Source organism: Canis aureus, chromosome 10, assembly GCF_053574225.1.
Source record: "Canis aureus isolate CA01 chromosome 10, VMU_Caureus_v.1.0, whole genome shotgun sequence".
Lineage (NCBI taxonomy): Eukaryota > Metazoa > Chordata > Mammalia > Carnivora > Canidae > Canis > Canis aureus.
In genome coordinates this window covers 21,507,686-21,530,035 of record NC_135620.1, presented here as the reverse complement: position 1 = coordinate 21,530,035, position 22,350 = coordinate 21,507,686, and the positions used below count along the sequence as shown (strand labels likewise).

Here is a 22,350-nt window from a genome sequence, read left to right as displayed (position 1 = left end):
TGGCACCAGCCTGCCTTTGTAACTCTGCTTGTTACTTCACTGCACACTCCTGAGCTGGAGTCAGTAAGAATTACAACACATGCTGTTTTCTTCTTTTGGGGAAGAGAATGATTGGCTTTAAGTAGTACTTCCTGCTTAATTAATAGTACAGAATAAGCATTAAAATCCTGGGCTCTAGAGACATATAATCTGGAATCTAAACCCAGCTTCGCCATTTTTGGTAGGTAGCACTGTTATTTTGGGCAGGTTTACTTAATCTCTCCCCGTCTTAGTTTTCTCACCTATGAAAGAGAAATGGAGTTGTTACGAAGATCAGATGAATTAATATTTTGAAGAATAAATGAATCAACACATATAAGCGAGTGCACTTAGAACAGTAACTGGTACACAATAGATAATGTGTATTAACTTTTGTTATTTATCGTGTATCATTTATTATTACTCCTTAGTGAATCCTTATAGACCTCCCTCTGTAAACCTCCTGTTTAGATTGTGTTATTTGGCCATAGTCTATATCACATTGAGAAATTGCTTATTTTCTATTAGACTCAGTCTTCTCATGGCATAGTGCTGTTTTCTTTTCATGCTGAATGAATGCTTTTAAGTCAGAGAATATATAGATAAAGAGTGTGATGACAGAAATATTCCCAACACCTGGCATTGTGCTTTGAGTGTGGTAAATGTTTAATATGTTTTAATGAGATGTCTATAATCTAAATACATAGTTTGTTTACATGCAGTGTTATTTTTTCCCTACAGTTCTCTCCTTTTTAATTTTAAAGATTTTATTTATTTATTCATGAGAGACACAGAGAGAGAGAGAAGCGGAGAACACAGGCAGAGGGAGAAGCAGGCTCCATGCAGGGAGCCTGATGTGGGACTCCATTCCTGGTCTCTAGGATCACACCCCAGGCTGAAGGCGGCGCTAAACCGCTGAGCCACTGGGGCTGCCCTCCTTTTTAATTTTTAAATTTATTTTTGTTATTTTTAAATGGTCTCCTTTTTAAAAATTGAGGAACAATTTACATAAAATGCATATTTGAAGTGTACAATTTAATGAATTTTGAAAAATGTATACATACACCAATTTAACTAAAACCCAATAAAGATCCAGAATATTTCAGTTACTCCAGAAATTTCCTTTATACATGTTCCTAGTCCATTCCCCTCACCTCTGACTAATCACTGTTTTGATTTCTATCAGCATAGAAAGTTTTACCTGTTCTAGAACTACATATACATGAAATTAATGATGTGTAAGCTTTTGTGTTTGGATTTTTTTTCTCTTAAGATTTTCGAGTTCATCTTTGTTATTGTGTTTTCAGTAGTTCATTCCTTGAAATTTTTTAGTTGTAGTTCGGTATTGAAGTGTATATAGTTTATCTATTCTCCCATTAATGGACATTTAAGCTGTCCCAATTTTTTTCCTTTGATGAATAAAGCTGGAGAAGACATTTCTATGAATATTTATTTATTTATTTCTGTTGTCAGCTATCTATGAGAATAATTGCTGGGTCATAGCTGCCAAATAATTTTACAAAATGATTGTATTCCTTTTACACTCCTACCATCAATGTATGAGAATTCCAAGTGCTTCATATTCTTGCCATCAACTGGTGTATTCTTTTAAATTTTAGTTATTATAGTGGTTGTGGAAGGGTTTTAATTTGCATTTCTCTGATGGTTGATACTGATAGCATCTTTTCCTTGTGCTTTTGATCATTTATTATTCACTTATATCCATATGTGAAATGCTCCTGTCTTTTAATCACATTTTAAAATTGCATTATTTTTTTGCTTTGTAGGAGTTCTTTGTACAGGCTGTTTACAAATCCTTTTGTCAGTTATATATGTTTCAGATATTTTTTCCAGTTTTTGGCTGGCCTTTTTTTTTTTTTTTAAAGACCTTTTCTTTTATTATTTATTTATTTATTTTTTACCAGTCAACTTTTATTGGATATTAATTGTGAATTAAGCAATGGAAGGATTCAAGGATGTCAGGCAAAAGTCATGGTCAGGAATGCCAAATGTGCTTCCACGCTGGGCCCTCTTCAGTGGTACTTGCGTAGCCGTTCATGTTTGAGCTCCTTGTAAGAATGACAGTAGTTGAAAAGCACATAAGCAGCCAGCACCATAGAAATCCCAGCAACGCCCCCTTTCTTCACATTGATATACTTGTTGTAATACCGGTAGTAACCTCTTTGAAATGCTCCAGCAATGCCCTTAGGGGTGAAATCCTGCATCAGTATCCAGCCTGGCAGCTCTCCTAGTTTCACCTCCATGAGCTTCTTTTCCTTCACTGGTACGGGCGAAGCCATCTTGGAGTCCTGGGTGTCCGCTCTCGACCTTTTCTTTTATATACAGGTTTTAAATTGTGATATAGTTCAGTGTACCAATTTTTTTCTTTTATGATTAGTAACTTTTGTGTCTTATTTAAGAAATCTTTGTATACCACAAGGTTGCATAGAGATACTCTCCTACTTTTTTGTAGAAACTTTAGGATTTAATTTTTACATACAATCTTACTTTGAATTAAAGAGAATGCTTTACAAATGTTTAAATCTGGACACCTGGGTGGCTCAGTGGGTTGCCTTCAGCTCAGGGCATGATCCCTGGGTCCCAGGATCGAGTCCCTAATTGGGCTTCCCATGGGGAGCCTGCTTTTCCCTCTGTGTATGTCTCTTCTCTGCCTCTCTCTCTGTGTCTCTCATGAATAAATAAATAAAATCTTTATAAAAAAAAAGGACAAAACAAAAAACCCCAAATGCTTAAATAACTATGGGAGAAACATGCTATAAAATTCACCTTTTTAAAATTTCCAACTCAGTGGTTTTTCAGTAGAGTCACAAAATTCTGCAGCCATCACCACAGCCTAATTCCAGAACGTTTTATCACCCTTAAAAGAAACCCAGTACTTACTGCTGTAAATGCCCTCTCCAATTTCCCAGCCTCTCCTGGGCAGCCACTAATTTGCTTTCTGTCACAATGGATTTGTTTATTCCGGATAGGTCATATAAATGGGGTCATATGGTAATGTGTTGTTTTGTATCTGGCTTTTTTCACTTAGCATTATGTTGTCAGAGTTCATCCGTGTTGTAGTTTCTATCCTTTTCATAGCCATATAATATTTGCTTTATGGCTTTATATATATATATATATATGTGTATATAATGTAAACCCAAAAATTAAGTAACCAGCTTTTTTTTTGGTATTTTTTTTTTTTTTTATTGGAGTTCGATTTGCCAACATATAGCATAACACCCAGTGCTCATCCCGTCAAGTGCCCCCTTCGGTGCCTGTTATGCAGTCACTCCAATCCCCCACTACCTCCTTTTTCCACCACCCCTTGTTCTTTTCCCAGAGTTAGGTGTCTCTCATGTTCTGTCACCCTCACTGATATTTCCCACTCATTTTCTCTGCTTTCCCCTCTATTCCCTTTCACTATTTTTTATATTCCCCAAATGAATGAGATCATATAATGTTTGTACTTCAGCATGATGCCTCCAGTTCCATCCACATTGAAGCAAATGGTGAGTATTTCCATTGTATACATACACCACAGCTTCTTTATCCATTCATCTTTTGATGGACACCGAGGCTCCTTCCACAGTTTGGCTATTGTGGACATTGCTCCTGTCAACATCGGGGTGCAGGTGTCCTACCGTTTCACTGCATCTGATCTTTGGGGTAAATCTCCAACAGTGCAATTGCTGGGATGTAGGGCAGTTCTATTTTTAACTCTTTGAGGAACCTCCACAGTTTTCCAGAGTGGCTGTACAAGTTCACATTCCTACCAACAGTGCAAGAGGGTTCTTCCCCTTTCTCCACATCCTCTCCAACATTTGTTGTTTCCCGTCTTGTTAATTTTCACCATTCTTACTGGTGTGAGATGGTATCTCATTGTGGTTTTGATTTGTATTTCCCTGATGGCAAGGGATGCGGAGCATTTTCTCATGTGCTTGTTGGCCGTGTCTATGTCTTCCTCTGTGAAATTTTTGTTCGTCTTTTGCCCATTTCATGATTGGATTGTTTGATTCTTTGCTGTTGAGTTTAATAAGTTCTTTATAGATCTTGGATACTAGCCCTTTATCTGATATGCCATTTGCAAATATCTTTTCCCATTCTGTAGGTTGTCTTTTAGTTTTGTTGACTGTTGCTTTTGCTATGCAGGAGCTTTTTATCTTAAGTCTCAATAGTTCATTTTTGCTTTTGTTTCCCTTGCCTTCATAGATGTTTTTTGCAAGAAGTTGCTGTGGCCAAGTTCAAAAAGGGTGTTGCCTGTGTTCTCCTCTAGGATTTTGATGGATTCTTGTCTTACATTAGGTCTTTCATCCATTTTGAGTTTATCTTTGTGTTTGGTGTAAGAGAATGGTCTAGTTTCATTCTTCTGCATGTGACTGTCCAATTTTCCCAGGACCATTTATTGAAGAGACTGTCCTTTTTACAGTGGATAGTCTTTCCTACTTTGTCGAATATTAGTTGACAATAGAGTTGAGGGGCCATTTCTGGGTTCTCTCTTCTGTTCCATTGATCTGTGTGTCTGTTTTTGTGCCAGTACCACACTGTCTTGATGATCACAGCTTTGTAGTACAACTTGAAATCTGGCATTGTGATGCCCCCGGCTCTGGTTTTCTTTTTCAATATTCCCCTGGCTATTCAGGGTCTTTTCTGATTCCACACAAATCGTAAAATAATTTGTTCCAATTCTCTGAACAAAGTCCATGGTATTTTGATAGAGATTGCATTAAATGTGTAAATTGCCCTGGGTAGCATTGACATTTTCATAATATTCTTCCAATCCATGAGCATGGAATATTTTTCCATCTCTTTGTGTCTTCCTCAATTTCTTTCAGAAGTGTTCTGTAGTTTTTAGGGTATAGATCCTTTACCTCTTTTAGGTTTATTGCTAGGTATCTTATGCTTTTGGGTGCAACTGTAAATGGAATTGACTCCTTAATTTCTCTTTCTTCAGTCTCATTGTTAGTGTGTAGAAATGCCACTGATTTCTGTGCATTGATTTTGTATCCTGCCACACTGCTGAATTGCTGTATGAGTTCTAGCAATCTTGGGGTGGAGTCTTTTGGGTTTTCTATGTAGAGTATCATGTCATCTGCAAAGAGGGAGAGTTTGACCTCTTCTTTGCCAATTTGAATGCCTTTATTTCTTTTTGTTGCCTGATTGCTGAGGCTGGCACTTCTAATACAATGTTGAATAGCAGTGGTGAGAGTGGATATCCATGTCGTGTTCCTGATCTTAGAGGAAAGGCTCCCAGTGCTTCCCCATTGAGAATGATATTTGCTGTGGGCTTTTCATAGATGGTTTTTAAGATGATGTGGAATGTTTCTTCTGTCCCTACACTCTGAATAGTTTTGATCAGGAATGGATACTGTATTTTGTTAAATGCTTTCTCTGCATCTGTTGAGAAGATCATATGGTTCTTGTTTTTTCTCTTGTTGGTGTGATCTATCACGTTGATTGCTTTACAGGTGTTGAACCAGCCTTGTATCCTGGGGCTAAATCCCACTTGCTCATGGTGAATAATCTTCTTAATGTATACTATTGGATCCTCTTGGCTAGTATCTTGTTTAGAATTTTTGCATCTTTGTTCATCAGGGATATTGGCCTATAATTCTCCTTTTTGGTGGAGACTTTGTCTGGTTCTGGAATTGAGGTGATTGTTTCTTCTTTAAATGATTAATAGAATTCCCCTGCGAAGCCATCTGGCCCTGGACTTTTGTGTCTTGGGAGGTTTTTGATGACTGCTTCAATTTCCTCCCTGGTGTTTGGTCTGTTCAGATTTTCTGTTTCTTCCTGTTCCAGTTTTGGTAGTTTGTGGTTTTCCAGAAATCTGTCAATTTTCCTAATTTATTGGCATAGAGTGCTCATAATATGTTTTTAAAATCGTTTGTATTTCCTTGGTATTGGTTGTGATCTCTCCTTTTTTCATTCGTGATTTTATTAATTAGAGTCTTTTCTCTTTTGTTTTTAATAAGGGTGGCTAATGGTTTATCTATCTTATTCTTTCAAAGAACCAACTCCTGGTTTTGTTGATCTGTTCTACAGTTCTGGTCTCTATTTCATTGAGTTCTGCTCGAATCTTTATTAACCCTCTTCTTCTGTTTGGTGTAGGTTTTATTTGCTGTTCTTTCTCCAGTTCCTTTAGGTGCGAGGTTCGCTTGTGTATTTGAGTTTTTTCCAATTTTTTGAGGGATGCTTGTATTGCAATGTATTTCCTTCTTAGGACTGCTTTTGCTGTATCCCAAAGATTTTGAACGGTTGTATCTTCATTCTCATTAGTTTCCATGAATCTTTTTAATTCTTCTCTAATTTCCTGGTTGACTCTTTCATTTTTTAGCAGGATGCTCTTTAACCTCCACGTGTTTGAGTTTCTTCCATATTTCTTCTTGTGACTGAGTTCCAAGTTCCAAAGCATTATGGTCTGGAAATATGCAGGGGACAATCCCAGTCTTTTGGTATCAGTTGAGACCTGATTTGTGACCCAGGTTGTGGTCTATTCTGGAGAAAGTTCCATGTGCACTTGAGAAGAATGTGTATTCAGTTGCGTTCGGATGTAAAGTTCTGTAAATATATGTGAAAACCATTTGGTCCAGTGTATCATTTAAAGGTCTTGTTTCTTTGGTGATGTTGTGCTTAGAAGATCTGTCATTTGCAGAAAGCTCCGTGTTGAAGTCTCCCAGTATTAGTGTATTATTATCTAAGTATGTCTTTACTTTGGTTATTGATTGATTGATATATTTGACAGTTCCCACATTAGGGGCATAAATATTCATGATTGTTAGGTCCTCTTGTTGGATAGATCCTTTAAGTATGATATAGTGTCCCTCTTCTTCTCTTACTACAGTCTTTGGCATAAACTTTAATTTATCTGATACGAGGATTGCTATCCCTGCTTTCTTTTGAGGACCATTTGAGTGGTAAATGGTTCTCCAACCTTTCATTTTCAGGCTGGAGGTGTCCTTAGGTCTAAAATGAGTCTCTTGTAGACAGCAAATAGATGGGTCTTGCTTTTTTTATCCAGTCTGAAACCCTGCGCCTTTTGATGGGGTCATTAAGTCCACTCACGTTCAGAATTAACTATTGAAAGATATGAATTTAGTGTCATCGTAATTCCTATTCAGTCCCTGTTTTTGTGGATTATTTTTTTGGACTTCCTCTTTTTTTACAGAGACCCCCTTAATATTTCTTGCAAAGCTGGTTTGGTGGTCACATATTCTTTCAGTTTCTTCCTATCTTGGAAGCTCTTTATCTCTCCTTCTCTTCTGAATGAGCCTTGCTAGATAGAATATTCTTGGCTGCATGTTCTTCTCATTTAGGACCCTGAATATATCCTGCCAGCCCTTTCTGGCCTGCCAGGTCTCTGTGGAGAGGTCTGCTGTTAATCTAATATTTCTCCCCATATAAGTTAGGGATCTCTTGTCTCTTGCTGCTTTAAGGATTTTCTGTGTCTCTTTGGAATTTGCAAGTTTCATTATTAAATGTCCAGGTGTTGAACGGTTTTTATTGATTTTAGCGGGGGACCTCTGTATCTCCTGGATCTCAGTATCTGTTTCCCTCCCCAAATTAGGGAAGTTCTCAGCTGTGATTTGTTCAACTATGCTTTCTGGTCCTCTGTCCTCTCGGCACCCTCTGGAACCCCAATTAAATGTAGATTTTCCCTTCTGAGACTGTCATTTATTTCTCTTAACCTTTCCTCATGGTCTTTTAATTGTTTTTCTCTTTTTTCCTCAGCTTCTTTCCTTGCCATCAACTTGTCTTCTATGTTACTCATTCTTTCTTCTTCCTCATTAACCCTCATCATTAGGACCTCCGGTTTGGATTGCTTCTCATTTAATTGATTTTTAATTTCAGCCTGATTAGATCAAAATTCTGTAGTCATGAAGTCTCTTGAATCCTTTATGTTTTCCAGAGCTACCAGTAGCTTTATAATTGTGCTTCTGAATTGGCTTTCTGACATCGAATTGTAATCCAAATTCTGTAACTCTGTGGGAGAGAGTACTGTTTCTGATTCTTTGTTTTGTGGTGAGTCTTTCTAGTCATTTTTCTCAGTGCAGAGTGGCTAAAGACAAGTTGTACTGGAAAAAGGAAAGAAAAAGAAAAAACAGGGGTATTCTTTCTATATACTGTAAATCCCTTGACTTCCCTTGGAGCTTTCCAGTGCTGCTGGGTCAAGAACTTGCTCTTTTCCCCGTCCTTCCAGCTGGTCTTTGGGGCAGGGGCTTGCTGTGCTGATTCTCAGGTGTGTGTACCTGGGGGAGCTCTCCCGCCCCCTGCCAGGTGCATGGCTCAGTGGGAGCTGTTTTCCCCGTGAGGCCCCTGTTCCATGGCGTCCCTGCTCCGTCCCAGGCACAGGGTGACACCAGGAGAAACAACCGCACTGGCGGGGGACCAGCCTTCCAGCTCTAGAGTCAGCTCCTGCAGTATCTACCACAGCTCCCTGTCAGCACTGGCCTGGATGCTCCGGGGGCGGAGGGCACTTACCTGCACAGCTTGGGGGTGCCGGTGGTGGCAGGAGCATCCTCGTCCTAGCTGTCCTGGGCCCTCCCCTCCTCCCTGTCCCGGGGGGGAGCGCAGGATCCTGGGGTGTGTCCCCGGCGCCCTGGGCTCCGGGGCCTGCACTGCTGGAATCATGCTCCCGGGCCGCAGCTCCCGAAGGCGGCAGGGCGCAGCCCCCTCTGCCTAGAACCCCTGCCTGACCGACCAGCTTCTCCCCGCTGGGCGCACTCCAGCCCTTTAACCAAGCTCGGCCCACCGGGGTGTGGGGCGCTCTCCCCCCACGTGCACGTCCTCTGCTTCTCCGGACTGGCTTTCCTGTCCTGGGGGCCTGTTTCTCCGGGACTCCTCCTCCACTTGATTCTTTTTTATTGTTTTCCACCTCCCTACCTTGTTTGAAGTGCAAACTCTTCTCTCCGTAGCGTTCCAGCTGTTCTCTCTTTAAATCTCAGGTCAGATTCGTAGGTTTTCAGGATTGTTTGAAAGTTACCTAGGGAAGTTGGTGGGGACAGGTGACTTGGGGACCCTACTCCTCTGCCATCTTGCCCCGCCCCCGTCTTTATATTTTTTTTTGCCATTTTTTAAAATTTATTCATCAGTTGATGGACATGCATTTTTAGTTTTTTAAGTAAAGTTTACTTGTTTCATATTGTGGACTGTGATAATTCAATTTATATACTCATGAAACAATTTGTCTAGTTCCTGTAGTGTTAACCTTTATTTGGGGTTATATAGTTTTACTTCTTTAATGTACTCAGATCTAGGAATTCAAAGAGGAGTAAGCTTTGCCTACTTTCTTTATAGTGGAAGAAACTGGCATGTAAACAGATAAAGTACAGTGTGAAAAATATTATTAGATTTAGAATGTAAAGTAAGTCTAATCTCAGAAGTGAGCAACTAACTCCTGGCAGAATTAAAGGCTTCCACGGAGGTGAGATTTAAACTAGATCTTTAAGAATGAATAGGAGTTTTGCCATGGTGTTTGGGGCTATTTTGGTAGAAGTATTAGCTTGTACAAAGGTGTAGAATTGTGAAATTGTCTACTATATCTTTGCATCTTTGAGAAGATCACTGTGTTGATATTATAGGTAATGTGACATAAGCTGGAAAGGTAGATTAGGGCTGAATTGTGAATATTTCTGCTTTGATGCAAAAGGATTTAGCTGTTACTCTTTGTGTCTTGGCGATCACAGGGTGTTGGATGAATGAGATGACAGCCACTACTTGCTCAATGTCCGTTGAAATACATCACATCCAGCAGATCCTATGTTTTCAGGTTTTTTTTTTCTTTTTTGGAAAATTTTGTGCAATCAATGCACAAAATGAATATACCTCACTCACACACCATCCCCTTCCTACCATATCTCACACAGTTTATTGATTCCCTATTTTGCTTGCTTTATTTTATCAGCTATTTTTCTGGAATTATCATGTCTGTTTATTTCTTACCTTTACTACTAGTGTTTCTTGCTTCCAGAGGAGGTTTTTACTTATCTTGTCCTAAGCAGTGCTTGGCACATAGTAGGTATTTATCTGTATTGAATAAATGAATAAAGAAACTATTCTGCTTCTAATCTCTTAAATCTTGTATTCTACTTATGGTTATGATTTTATCTTTCTTATCTCCCTGCCTCCCCACTATAGCTCTTCATGTTATTTCAGCACTTTGACCTCACTGCTTCCATTGTCTTCTGATCTGCTACCTTCCCCCCTTCACTTTCTCACCTGAATAGCTTAGATACTGCTGTCATTCCAGCTGTATTTTTGTCAGTCTTTTTGCTTTATTTCCAAGACTCCCATTTGCTTTTGTCCCATCTCCCTATCAAAATCCTTACCTTGGAAGAAAGGGGAACCCTCTTGCACTGTTGGTGGGAATGCAAGATGGTACAGCCACTCTGGAAAACAGTGTGGAGGTTCCTTAAGAAGTAAAAAATAGAGCTACCCCATGACCCAGGAATTGCACTACTGGGTATTTACCCCAAAGACACAGATGTAGTAAAACATCTGCACGCCAGTATTTACAGCAGCAATGTCCACAGTAGCCAAAGTGTGGAAGGAGCTATGATGTCCTTTGACAGATGAATGGATAAAGAAGATGTGGTATATATATATATATTTACTCAGCCATCAGAAAGGACGAATACCCACCATTTGCTTTGATGTGGATGGAACTGGAGGACATTATGCTGAGTGAAATAAGTCAATCAGAGAAAGACAATCATGTGGTTTCACTCATAAGTGGAATATAAGAAATAGTGAAAGGGACTATACAGGAAAGGAAGGGAACTGAGAGGGGAAAAATTAGACAAACCATGAGACTTCTAACTCTGGGAAACAAAGGGTTGCAGAAGGGGAGAAGGTTGGGGGGCTGGAGTGACTGAGTGATGGGCACTAAGGAGGGCACTTGATGGGATGAGCACTGGGTGTTATATGTTGGATCGTTGAATTTAAATAAATATTTAAAAGAAATAAAATATACGGGCAGCCCTGGTAGCTCAGCGGTTTGGCGCAGCCTACAGCCCAGGGTGTGATCCTGGAGACCTGGGATCGAGTCCCACATCAGGCTCCCTGCGTGGAGCCTGCTTCTCCCTCTGCCTGGGTCTCTGCCTCTCTCTCTCTCTGTGTATCTCTCATGAATAAATAAATAAAATCCTTTTTAAAAAAAGAAATAAAATATACAAAATGAAAAGAATAAAAAAACAGCAAAAAGTAAAATCCTTACCTTGGTTCAGTCTGTTCCAAGTTCAAGAGTGGGAGTGTTCGCTAGAGCAAATAACCTAACTGTGTAGTTTGTGGCAGGTACATGTTTATAGTCTTTTAAACCTTTAGACTTCCAGCATCACCCAGAAACCTTATGTTTCCTAGTCAGTGTATTTTTCCCCTTACCACTGTTCTTTTTTACTCTCTACTATTCCCCATTTTACAACCTTTCCTTCATTTCTCTCAATCTACTTTAAGGGCTTTTAGAATGAATTTTCTCAGTATTTTACCTTAATATCTACACCTCCTTCTGTATCCATGTCCATCTTTGCCTCATTTCTTTCCATCCTAGTGCAGGGATTGTCCTCTCTTTTCTTTGGAGACTTATCCTTTCACCTGTACTCTATAGCTATCCAACTCCACTTCTTCAGAGGCTTTGCTTTGTCCTTCACCATCTCCCTTCTTCAAAATCTTTGTCATCAATATGTAAATATATTCAGATGTATCCTTTTTTTTTAAAGTAGAAAACTATTTAATAAAAACTGCAAGTAATTTTTAAAAACATGAGGTAGAAGCAACAATTTTAACATATTTAACATTCATTTAAACAAAGAAAAAACAACTTTGAAAGAGATGACCCCTCCCAAAGACTGATACACTGAGGTAAAATTGGTCAGGAAGGGAGGGAGGGAGGGAAGGAGTGAGGAAGGGAGGAAAAGAGAAGGAAGGAAGGAAGGAAAGAAGGGAGGGAAAGATGAAAGAGAGAGAGAGAGAGAGAGAAAGAAAGAAAGAAAGAAAGAAAGAAAGAAAGAAAGAAAGAAAGATAGATGTATCCTTTTTAATAAAATAGCTGTCACTCCATGATTCCTTTCTTTCCTTGACACTTACCTTAAATTCACTATTTTCTCTGTTCCCATTCACTCTTCAATCCTCTGCAGTCTGACCCGTTGTATTTTTTTATTCCTTAGAAGTGTCCTTGCCATGGTCACCAATGATTTCTTTGTTTCTGAAACTAGTGGATGCTTCTTAGTGACTGCCATGGTATTTCTTTCTCCCTAAAATGCTCGTCTTTCTGGTTTCTATAAGACCTCTTTCCTAGTTTTCATTCTATGTTGGTGTATTCTTTTATAGTTTCCTTCACATAATGGCAAACTACAGTTCAGTAAATCAATTCCTAACACAGACATTTACTAAAAATTAGACGGGAGAAAACTAGGATGGTATTTACTGTCAAGAATTTGGGATGAAGGGGGCACCTGGGTGGCACAGTGGTTGAGCATCTGCCTTTGACTCAGATTGCGATCCGGGGGTCCTGGGATCGAGTCCTACATCAGGTTCCCTGCAGGGAGCCTGCTTCTCCCTCTGCCTGTGTTCTGCCTCTCTCTCTGTATCTTTCATGAATAAATAAATAAAATCCAAAAAAAAAATTTGGAATGAAGATGTTTTATGTTGCCAGTTATGGGGTGAGATGCACCGATGAAGTTAGGTTTAAGATTCTCTTAAGGAGATGAAGGAACCCAATCAAGAGTTGTAAGTGATGGATTGTGGGCAGCCCCGGTGGCCCAGCAGTTTAGCGCCGCCTTTGGCCGGGGGTGTGATCATGGAGACCTGGGATCGAATCCCACATCAGGCTCCCGACATGGAGCCTACTTCTCCCTCTGCCTGTGTCTCTGCCTCTCTCTCTCTCTCTCTCTCTCTCTCTCTCTCTCTTTCTCTGTGTGTGTCTGTCATGAATAAATAAATAAAATCTTAAAAAAAAATAAGTGATGGATTGTGAGGAGTTGACCATTCATCCTGGCATAACTAATCCAAACAGCTTCTTTTATGGCCGTTGTCCTATTTGTTAACACCTGTCCAATCAGTTGTAGTCTATTCAGCTCACTAAGTTAGTATCTCCAGCTGTAAGTTCATTGTTCTCTCTATTTCTCTCTTCACTTATCTGACTCACTTCATTAATTTTTTAATTGTGACAATGCATATATAAAAGTACATAAAACAACTGCAGTGGCTTTTTTTTGTACTCTAAAGTAAATATTGATTTAAGCATGGTCCAGTCTAAAAATAGAACACAATTAGTGCCCCCAGTCTATCTACTATATTCCCTCCTTTATTTATTTATTTATTTATTCATTCATTCATTCATTTATTTATGATAGTCATGGGGGGGGGGGGCAGAGACACAGGCAGAGAGAGAAGCAGGCTCCATGCACCGGGAGCCTGACGTGGGATTCGATCCCGGGTCTCCAGGATCGCGCCCTGGGCCAAAGGCAGGCGCTAAACCGCTGCGCCACCCAGGGATCCCCTATTCCCTCCTGATTATACCACTACCACCTCTAACCTTATCCCCAGAGATAACCACTCTCCAGACTTTTGAAGCCATCACTTCGTTTGTTTTCCTTAGAGTTTTAAAAACTAAATATGCATCTCTGCCTAAAACTTTACATGATTTAAACCTTTGTATAAATAGAAAAATACAGTAACTCTGTGTTCATGTGTGTATTGTGTGTATGGGAGTATGACATTGTCTGATTTCTTTTGTTCAGGGTCAGTCTGTGTTTTGCCTATAGTTGAAGTTCATTCATTGTATTTGTTGTGTCTGAATATATGTATTTGTAAGTTTGAATATACCATAATATATTTATCCATTCTACTCTTAATGGACCATTTGTATTATTTCCATAGCAGTACTTCTATGAAGATTCTTGTATAATGGAATGGAATGGAAATGCTGGTAAAACTTAAAATCAGTTATATTAGATTTTGTCTATTTATTATATATATTACAAAAATACTATTCTCTAAGGAAGTTGAGCCAGTTTTTACTCACACTAGCTTTATATGAGAATGTCTACTGCTTTTGGTCATCACTTTTTTTTTTTTTTACTTGTTTTCATTTTATAAGTACTTAGCTGCTATTAATCTGAAACTCTGTTTTTACATTTCCATATAAAGAATAAAAATAAAACTTTAAACATATGGATTAACGTTATGCCATCTGGGTTCATGCCATGAAGCAATGTGTATTTTCATTATATTAAATATAGTCATATATTTTTGTTAGGTTAACCATTTTTAAAGTCATATGGGATGACTATATTGTATACGCTTGCTGCAACTTTTATTTTTACTTTTCAATCTACAATATCATTGCTGTATGAGTTTTTAGTCTTAAACGATGGTATTTAATAAAAAGTACTTCTATATATAGTCTTTAGAAATTATACAACTTAGGGTTTTATAATACAAGTTTTTTTTTCTAGCAATTTATGTGGAATATTTATTAGAGTAACTAATGGACCTTTATTTTTCTTTAAAGTTGGCCTTTGTCAGAGTTTGATCCAAGCCAAATTCGACTGATTGTATATCAAGACTGTGAAAGACGAGGGAGAAATGTCTTGTTTGACTCCAGTGTTAAGAGAAAAAGTGAGGACATATCAGTATCGGTGAGCATCATTATTGATTTGGTTGAAATTTAATGTCAAATATTTTAATTTGAGAAAGAATGAATAGATTTGAATTATAGCACTTTTGTTTGTCAGTACGAAACATCTTTATCATGTTTTTAATATTTAGAGCCTTGATTTTGAAAAAATTTAAAGGAAAAAACATTTGCTTTATATATTATCATTCTAGCACCAGAGAGCATTTTGTTTTCATGTTTATTTTCCTACATAATTGTATTATGAGATATGACTAGAGTTCTAGAGATCCTTATGGAGGATATAGTCCAAACCTCTCATCTTACAGTTGTGAGAAATGTGACTAGTTAGAGAGATGAAATTATTTGTGTGAAAGGGGCAAAGCAAGTTAAATCTCTTAGTCCTTCTGCTTTACAGTGTACAAAGAGCATCTATTTTGTTAACTTCCAGTGTTATATTTTGACTAGTTTATTAATAGTGCATGGTCATTCGCTTGGTTGTCCAAGTTAATGTTAACCTTAAAATAAACATGCCAGTTATTTTACCAGCCAAAGATGGGTTTATCTGGGAATAAAAAAGAATTGCAATTGGGGACAAACAAGCTTGGCAAAACCATAAACTAGTCTGAGAAACAAAGGAGAGGCATGCTTTTTTAAGGAGAAAAAGAGTAAGTTGAGTAGGTTGTTAGGAACTAAAAATCCAAGGGTAAACTTGAAGTGTCATGGTTTCTCATTGGTGGAGCTGCTGAGGGTGGGTATGAACTGAGAGAGATGAAAAAAGTGTTCTTCAGCTGGAGTGGTAGAGTGGTATCCACATGTCTGTGTAAGGTGAATCTGTTTCTTCCTGTTGGGTCTACAGTTAGTTAAGAGTGGTGGGGCATGAGAGCTACCCTTGCAGAATCTCCTGACTCCATTTTAGAGAGGTTTCCCATTACTAACTTTCACAAAAACCTAAGTGATGGTCATTACCTTTGCTTCTGCTACTGTTATTATATTTTCTGGCATAAAAACTCATTCCTTTATCTCTAATCTGGAAACAGAAGCTTGGAATCATGTTTTCTTCCTTTCAGTAAATTAATAATTTTCAATAACATTTGGTGAACAATTGAAAACACAGTACTTTAGGAAAGCTTTTCCTGCCAATAGAATTGTCTGTTGAAGGAAACATATATTTATTTTTTGAGCTTGAAGAGTTTGTATTTGAGATTTTGTGTTCTTAAATAGTTTTGATATATTGGGCATAATCTGTTGTTTTATTTCTAATTGCATCCTCAGCATCCACTATGGTGGTATATAATAGGTACTTGACTAATTTTTGAGTTAATTTGATTGCCAAGTTTTACAGTATCCCTTCTAATTACGAATACATTTCTCAGTTTTCTGGAGATGGGGCTCTGTTTAGATTTCTTATCCATTTTTTGGATACTTTTTTCAATCTGGTTAGGAAGAAGCACTGCAGGATGTTCTTAAAGTGTTTGTACAAATAACTAAGTATCTACAAGTACTAGGCCCTTGGAAATGTAACCATCTGTGTCCTTCTGTTGCCTACAATAAGATCCCCTTTTTAAAGGAGTTAAATGTTGAACAAAAAAGTACGCAAATAAATAATACCAAGTTACGATTAAAGGCTGTCAATGAAACACAAAAATGTGGGACACTTTGGTGGCTCAGTGGTTGAATGACTCAGGGCATGAGGGGATTAAGTCTCACATCAGGCTCCCTGTGGGGAGCCTGCTTCTCCCTCCCTCATGTCTCTGCCTCTCTCTCTTTGTCTCTCATGAATAAATAAAATCTTAAAAAAAAACAATTCTGTGGTGAATTACGTGAATGCTTTGCTTTTGTGTTAGAAATTAAAGTACTTTGTGTGCCTAATACTGTCCTATAATACCAAAATGAAACTATATTGGTCACTGTATAGCTTTTCAGAACATGTATGTACCAGCTCTATTATATTTAATGAAAAATAACTGTTTAACTATAAAACCTGATTAAGGATAGCCCTTGTGGCTCAGCGGTTTAACGCCACCTTCAATCCAGGGCCTGATTCTGGAGACCTGGGATCGAGTCCCGCATCCGGCTTCCTGCATGGAGCCTGCTTCTCCTTCTGCCTGTGTCTCTGCCTCTCTCTCTCTGTGTCTCTCATGAATAAATACATAAAATCTTTAAAAAAAATAAAATAAAACCTGATTAAAGTGAATACATTCAATGATTTTATTAAAATAACTTCCCTTGTTTGTAAAAATATATTTTTATTTTTTTACATTTAGTCCTCAGAGCTTACTCATTTTATAGCTGAACTGTAAAAATTACTGAGATGTTGTTTCTTTAAACATGGATGTAGCCAGATGTATTCTCTGTGATTTTATCACATGATACTATCCTTATCCTGGACATTGTTTTTGTTTTAATGATAATGTAATTCTATTTCATGGGTTCCTGGTGAAGTTATATGATCATTCACATACTTCAGCCTTCATATATTACATACAAGTATAAATTTGAACATCAGTAAATTCAAATAACTTTGGAAAGGTGAATACAAAGTATAATATGTGAGTTTTATACACTATGAAACATTGAACAAGTGCTAATAGTTGAATCTTAATTATGATACCCAATTTGGAACATTGGATTTCAGGTAATTGGAGCTGCATAAAAGTTAATATATGGAAATCAGTAAGCTCAATATATACTTAAAGCTTTCAACTAGACGATATGAAGAAAGCTAAGACTTTATTTAAAATAGCAATTTGAAAAAGTGCTTTTATATATAATGTTTAAAAGAACTATGTTTCCAGAACTTTAAAAGTCACCAAAAGTACATGAAATCTTTTTTCCCCCCAAAAGCACATAAAATCTTAATCGAGCAAAAGGAGAGTCAAAATATTTTCTTGGATAATACTGTCCTAAAGTTGTTCATTCTAAGTTGCTTTATAGAATAATGCAATCCCAATAAAAAATGACACTCATTATTTTGTTTTTGGTTTAAAAACAGTGTGTGGAAGTAGATAGCCGAACTTGAAGTTCAAATGGAAAAAAATGAGAAATCACTGGTTGGAAAACTGAAAGAGGACAATGAGGTCCTATCAGAGTTGCTAAAATACTGTAAAGTTTCAGTAATTAAAACTGTGTTATTGACACATAAATAGATAAAAATGATTAACAAGAGTAAAATAAGGAATCAGAAATAGATCCATGTACACACAGGAATTTAGTGTATGCTAAAGACATCATCTTAAATCAATAAAGATTAATAAAATGGTACTGAGACAACTATTTAAAGATAAATCTGGATTTATATATCAAGTATATTTGACATAATAATGTAGAAAGTAAAGCTACAACATTACCCAAGAAACATGAATGAGTTCCTATATATATTTGTGGAGAAGATGTTTCTAGCTATGATTTAAAATCTAGGAGCCATAAAGTTAAAAGACTTTTAAATTTGACAACCAAACCAAACAAATCTCTAATAAACTCTTGTGGTAAACAAAACAAAACAAAATAAAAAAACAAACACCACCATCATAAAGTGTTCTTAGGAGTCAAGTTAGGAGAACCAGTTAGGAAATTGGGTGAAGGATGAGAACACTCACATTCACATTCAGAAGGCCATTACACATTTATTTTTTTTTTTTTTTTATTTTTTATTTTTTTCTTTATTTATTTATGATAGTCACACAGAGAGAGAGAGAGAGAGGCAGAGGGAGAAGCAGGCTCCATGCACCGGGAGCCCGACGTGGGATTCGATCCCGGGTCTCCAGGATCGCGCCCTGGGCCAAAGGCAGGCGCCAAACCGCTGCGCCACCCAGGGATCCCGGCCATTACACATTTAATAGGATTCATGTTCTCATTCCTAATAAAGGGAATGAAAATTAAAACTATACTGAGATTTTATTCTTTCCTTTTAGATTGGAAAAAACTCAAATGTCTAATGATAATACTTTGCTATTAAACTGAGTGAAATGGTAGTCTCCATGGGGGTTAATCTGGCAGTGACTACCAAAATTATATATATTTTTGTGTTTTTTGTTTGTTCTATTTATATCTGATTGACTCCCTACTACACATAAAGGATTTAAATTGCCTTACAAAATCTCTAAAATACAAGAGTAAATCTTAAATAGGTAAGGAAAATAAGTTGAAGAGTCCTTACGATGAAGTTTATTAATTTTGGAGGTTTTTTCCTTTTTTTTTTTTTTAAAGATTTGTTTTTTTATTTTAGAGAGAGAGAGAGAGCAAGAGAGTGCAAGAGAGTGCTGGTGGGGGGAAGTGCAGAGGGAGAGGAAGAGACGATCCCAAGCCCACTCACCACTGAGTGGGGCTTGGTCTCACACTCTGAAAGATTACAACCTGAGTTGAAACCAAGAGTCAGATGCTTAACTGACTGAGCCACCCAGGCTCCCCTTATTGTTTTTATATTATCATCATAACATCAGGTAATTAATGTTCATAGTAGGTAAAACTCAGTGATTCAATCAGGATGAAGAAACAGTTCCTAAAATAGTAATTTCTTGTATGAAGATAAGGTATTGCGCAATAGTAGCAACTTTTCCCCCCAGCTGTATTGAAGTACAGTAGACATATAACATTGTGTAAATTTAAGGTATACAATATAGTTATTTTATCTATGTATATATGGAAAAGGGATTACCACAATATAGTGATCACATCTATCAAGTCACAAAGTCATAATTTTTCTGTATGTTTTTGATGAGAATTTTTATTTTATTTATTTATTTTTAAAGATTTATTTATTTGTTTTTAGAGAGAGAGAGAGATACTCAGAGAGCCAGGGGTGGAAAGAGGCAGAGGGAGAGGAAAAGAATCTCTAGCAGACTGCCCACTGAGCAAGGAGCCCGATTCAGGGCTTGATCCCACAACTCTTAGGTCATGACTTGAGCCAAAATCAAGAGTCCAGTGCTTAGCCAGCTAAGCCACCCAGGCACCCCTATTATGAGAACATTTAAAATCTACTCTCTTGGCAACTTTGATGCTGTTAACTGTAGTCACCATGCTGTGCATTACATCCTCAGAACTTACTCATCCTATAGATGGAAGCTTGTACAAAGTTCCAGCTTGGAATCTCTGCATACTGTGGTAAGAATAATACCTACCTCAAAGGATTTTTTTGCAGGAAAATAAGGCAGGGTGTGTAAGACCCCAAACAGCATCAGGCAAATTGTAGGTTCTTAGGCAATATCATCGCCTTTCTTATTTAGTGCTGTTCACAGAAGAATAGAGCTAACTAAAATTCACATCATGAGAATGAACAGGATTTTAGACTTGGAAGAAATCCTACTGATGGTTCCATCCAGTGAATCTTGTATGTGTGACATTGGCCTGGAGCACTTGTTAAAAATATGATTTTGGGTCCTCATCCCCAGAGAGTCTTTCAGTATAGTTAACATATGGTGTCGTATTAGTTTCAAGTGTACAAAATAGTTATTCACCAATTCTCTACATTACTCAGTCCTCATCATGATAAATATATTTTTAATCCCCTTCATTTATTTCACCCGTTCCCCTGACCTCCCTTCTGGTGATAGTGTGCTCTGTAGTTTAGACTCTGCTTTTTGATTTGTCTGTTTTTTTTTTCTTTACTCATTAGTTTTTTTCTTAAGTTCCACATATGAGTGAAGTCATATGGTATTTGTCTCTGACTTATTTCACTTAGCATTATACTCTGTAGCTCCAGTGTTGCAAGATTTCATTCTTTTTTATGGCTCAGTAATATTGCATTAGCTGTGTGTGTGTGTGTGTGTGTGTGTGTGTGTATTCTCCTCACATCTTCTTTATCAATTCACCTATCAGTTGTCCATTGGATACTGGGCTGCTTCCATAATTTGGCTATTATAAATAATGCTGCAGTAAACATAGGGGTACATACATCTTTTTGAGTTACTATTTTGTATTTTTTGATTAAAAAATGGTGGTGGTGGAGTTACTGGATCATATGATAATTCTATTTTTAATTTTTTGGGGAACCTCCATACTCTTTTCCACCATGGATGTACTAGTTGACATTCCCACCAACAGTGCACAAGGTTCCCTTTCTTGACATCTTTGCCAACAGTTGTTTTTTGGTGTTTTTGATTTTAGCCATTTCGACATGTGTGAAAGATATCTCAATATGCTTTTAATTTGCATTTCCCTGATGATTAGCAACGTGGAACATCTTTTCATGTCTTTTAGCCATCTGTATCTCTTCTCTGGAGAACTGTCTTTTCATGTATTCTGCTGATTTTTAACTGAATTATTTGTGCTTTTTGTGTGTGTGTGTTGAGCTGTATATGTTCTTTGTATATTTTGAATACTAGCCCTTTGTCAATTGTATCATTGGCAAGTATCTTCTCCCATTCAATAGGCTGGTTTTAAATTTTAATTGTTTCCTTTGCTGTGCAGATTTTTAGTTTGATATAATCACAGTACTTTATTTTTGCTTTTTTTTATCCCTTTGCCTTAGGAGACATATCTAGGAAAATGTTGCTACGGTTCATGTCAGAGAGATTTACTGCCTAAACTCTCTTCTAGGATTTTTATGACTTCAAGTCTTATATTGGTATCTTTAATCCATTTTGAGTTTATTTTTGTGTATTGTATAAGAAAGTGGTCTAGTTTTATTCTTTTGCCTATAGCTGTCCAATTTTCCCAACACTATTTGTTGAAGAGACTTTTTCCCATTGTTTATTTTTGCATCCTTTGTTGAAGATTAAACAACCGTATCATTGTGAGCTTATTTCTGGCCTCTCTGTTCTGTTCCATTGATCTATGTGTCTGTTTTTGTGCCAGTACCATACTGTTTTGAATATTAAAGTTTTGGAGTGGATGTTAAAATCTGAGATTGTGATACCTTCAGTTTTGTGTTTCTTTTTCAAGATTGCTTTGGAAATTTGGGGTCTTTGGGGTTCCATACAAATTTTAGGATTGTTCTAGTTCTGTGAAAAATACTGTTGATATTTTGATAGGGATTGTATTAAATCTGTAGATTGCTTTGGGTAGTATGGATCTTTTAACAATATTTGTTCTTACAATCCGTGAGCACAGAATATCTTTCCATTTGTTTGTGTCCTCTTCGATATCTTTAATCATTGTGTCAGTTTTCACAGGTCTTTTACCTCCTTGGTGAAGTTTATTCTTAGGTATTTTATCCTTTTTGGTGTAATTGTAAATGGGATTTTTTCTTTTGGTTGCTTTATTATTAGTGTATAGAGATACAGTGAATTTCTGTATATTGATTTTGTGTCCTGCAGCTTTACTGAATTCGATTATCAGTGCTAGTAGTTTTTTTTTGCGAGGCTTTAGGGTTTTCTATATATATAGTATCATGTCACCTGCAGTTACTGAAAGTTTTATTTCTTCCTTATCAGTTTGGATGCTGTTCATTTCTTTTTGTTGTCTCCTGTGGCTAGGACTTCCAGTGTGTTGAATAATAGTGGTGAGAGTGGACATCCTTGTCTTGTTCCTGATCTTAGGGAAAAAGCTCTCAGGTTTTTACCATTGAGCGTGCTGTTAGTTGTGGATTTTTCATATATAGCTTTTATTATGTTGGGCTATGTTTCCGTTAAATCTACCTTGTTGAGGGTTTTTATCATTAATCGATATTGTACTTTGTCAAATGCTTTTTCTGCATCTCTTGAAATCATCATAGGGTTTTAATCCTTTCTCTTGCTAATGTGATATGTCGTGTTGGTTGATTTGTGAATATTAAACCACCT

The 22,350-nt window shown here is 37.3% G+C and overlaps 1 protein-coding gene and 1 pseudogene across 7 annotated transcripts in view; one reads left to right on the top strand and one right to left on the bottom strand.

The window, feature by feature from the left end:
• The window catches only part of FNIP1 (folliculin interacting protein 1), a 155,382-nt gene that overhangs the window by 57,099 nt on the left and 75,933 nt on the right, over positions 1-22,350 (top strand). For 5 of the 7 annotated variants that reach the window (XM_077911561.1, XM_077911563.1, XM_077911560.1 and 2 more), the window contains exon 2: positions 14,528-14,654. The exons of 1 other annotated variant lie outside the window; for it this stretch is intronic. In XM_077911561.1, coding sequence (XP_077767687.1) covers positions 14,528-14,654 — 127 coding nt within the window. Of the gene's footprint in view, positions 1-13,910; positions 13,943-14,527; positions 14,655-22,350 lie in introns of those variants that run through there. One more of the 7 variants, XM_077911562.1, reaches the window with a different exon arrangement.
• On the bottom strand, positions 1,886-2,468 carry LOC144322057 (ATP synthase F(0) complex subunit f, mitochondrial pseudogene; annotated as a pseudogene).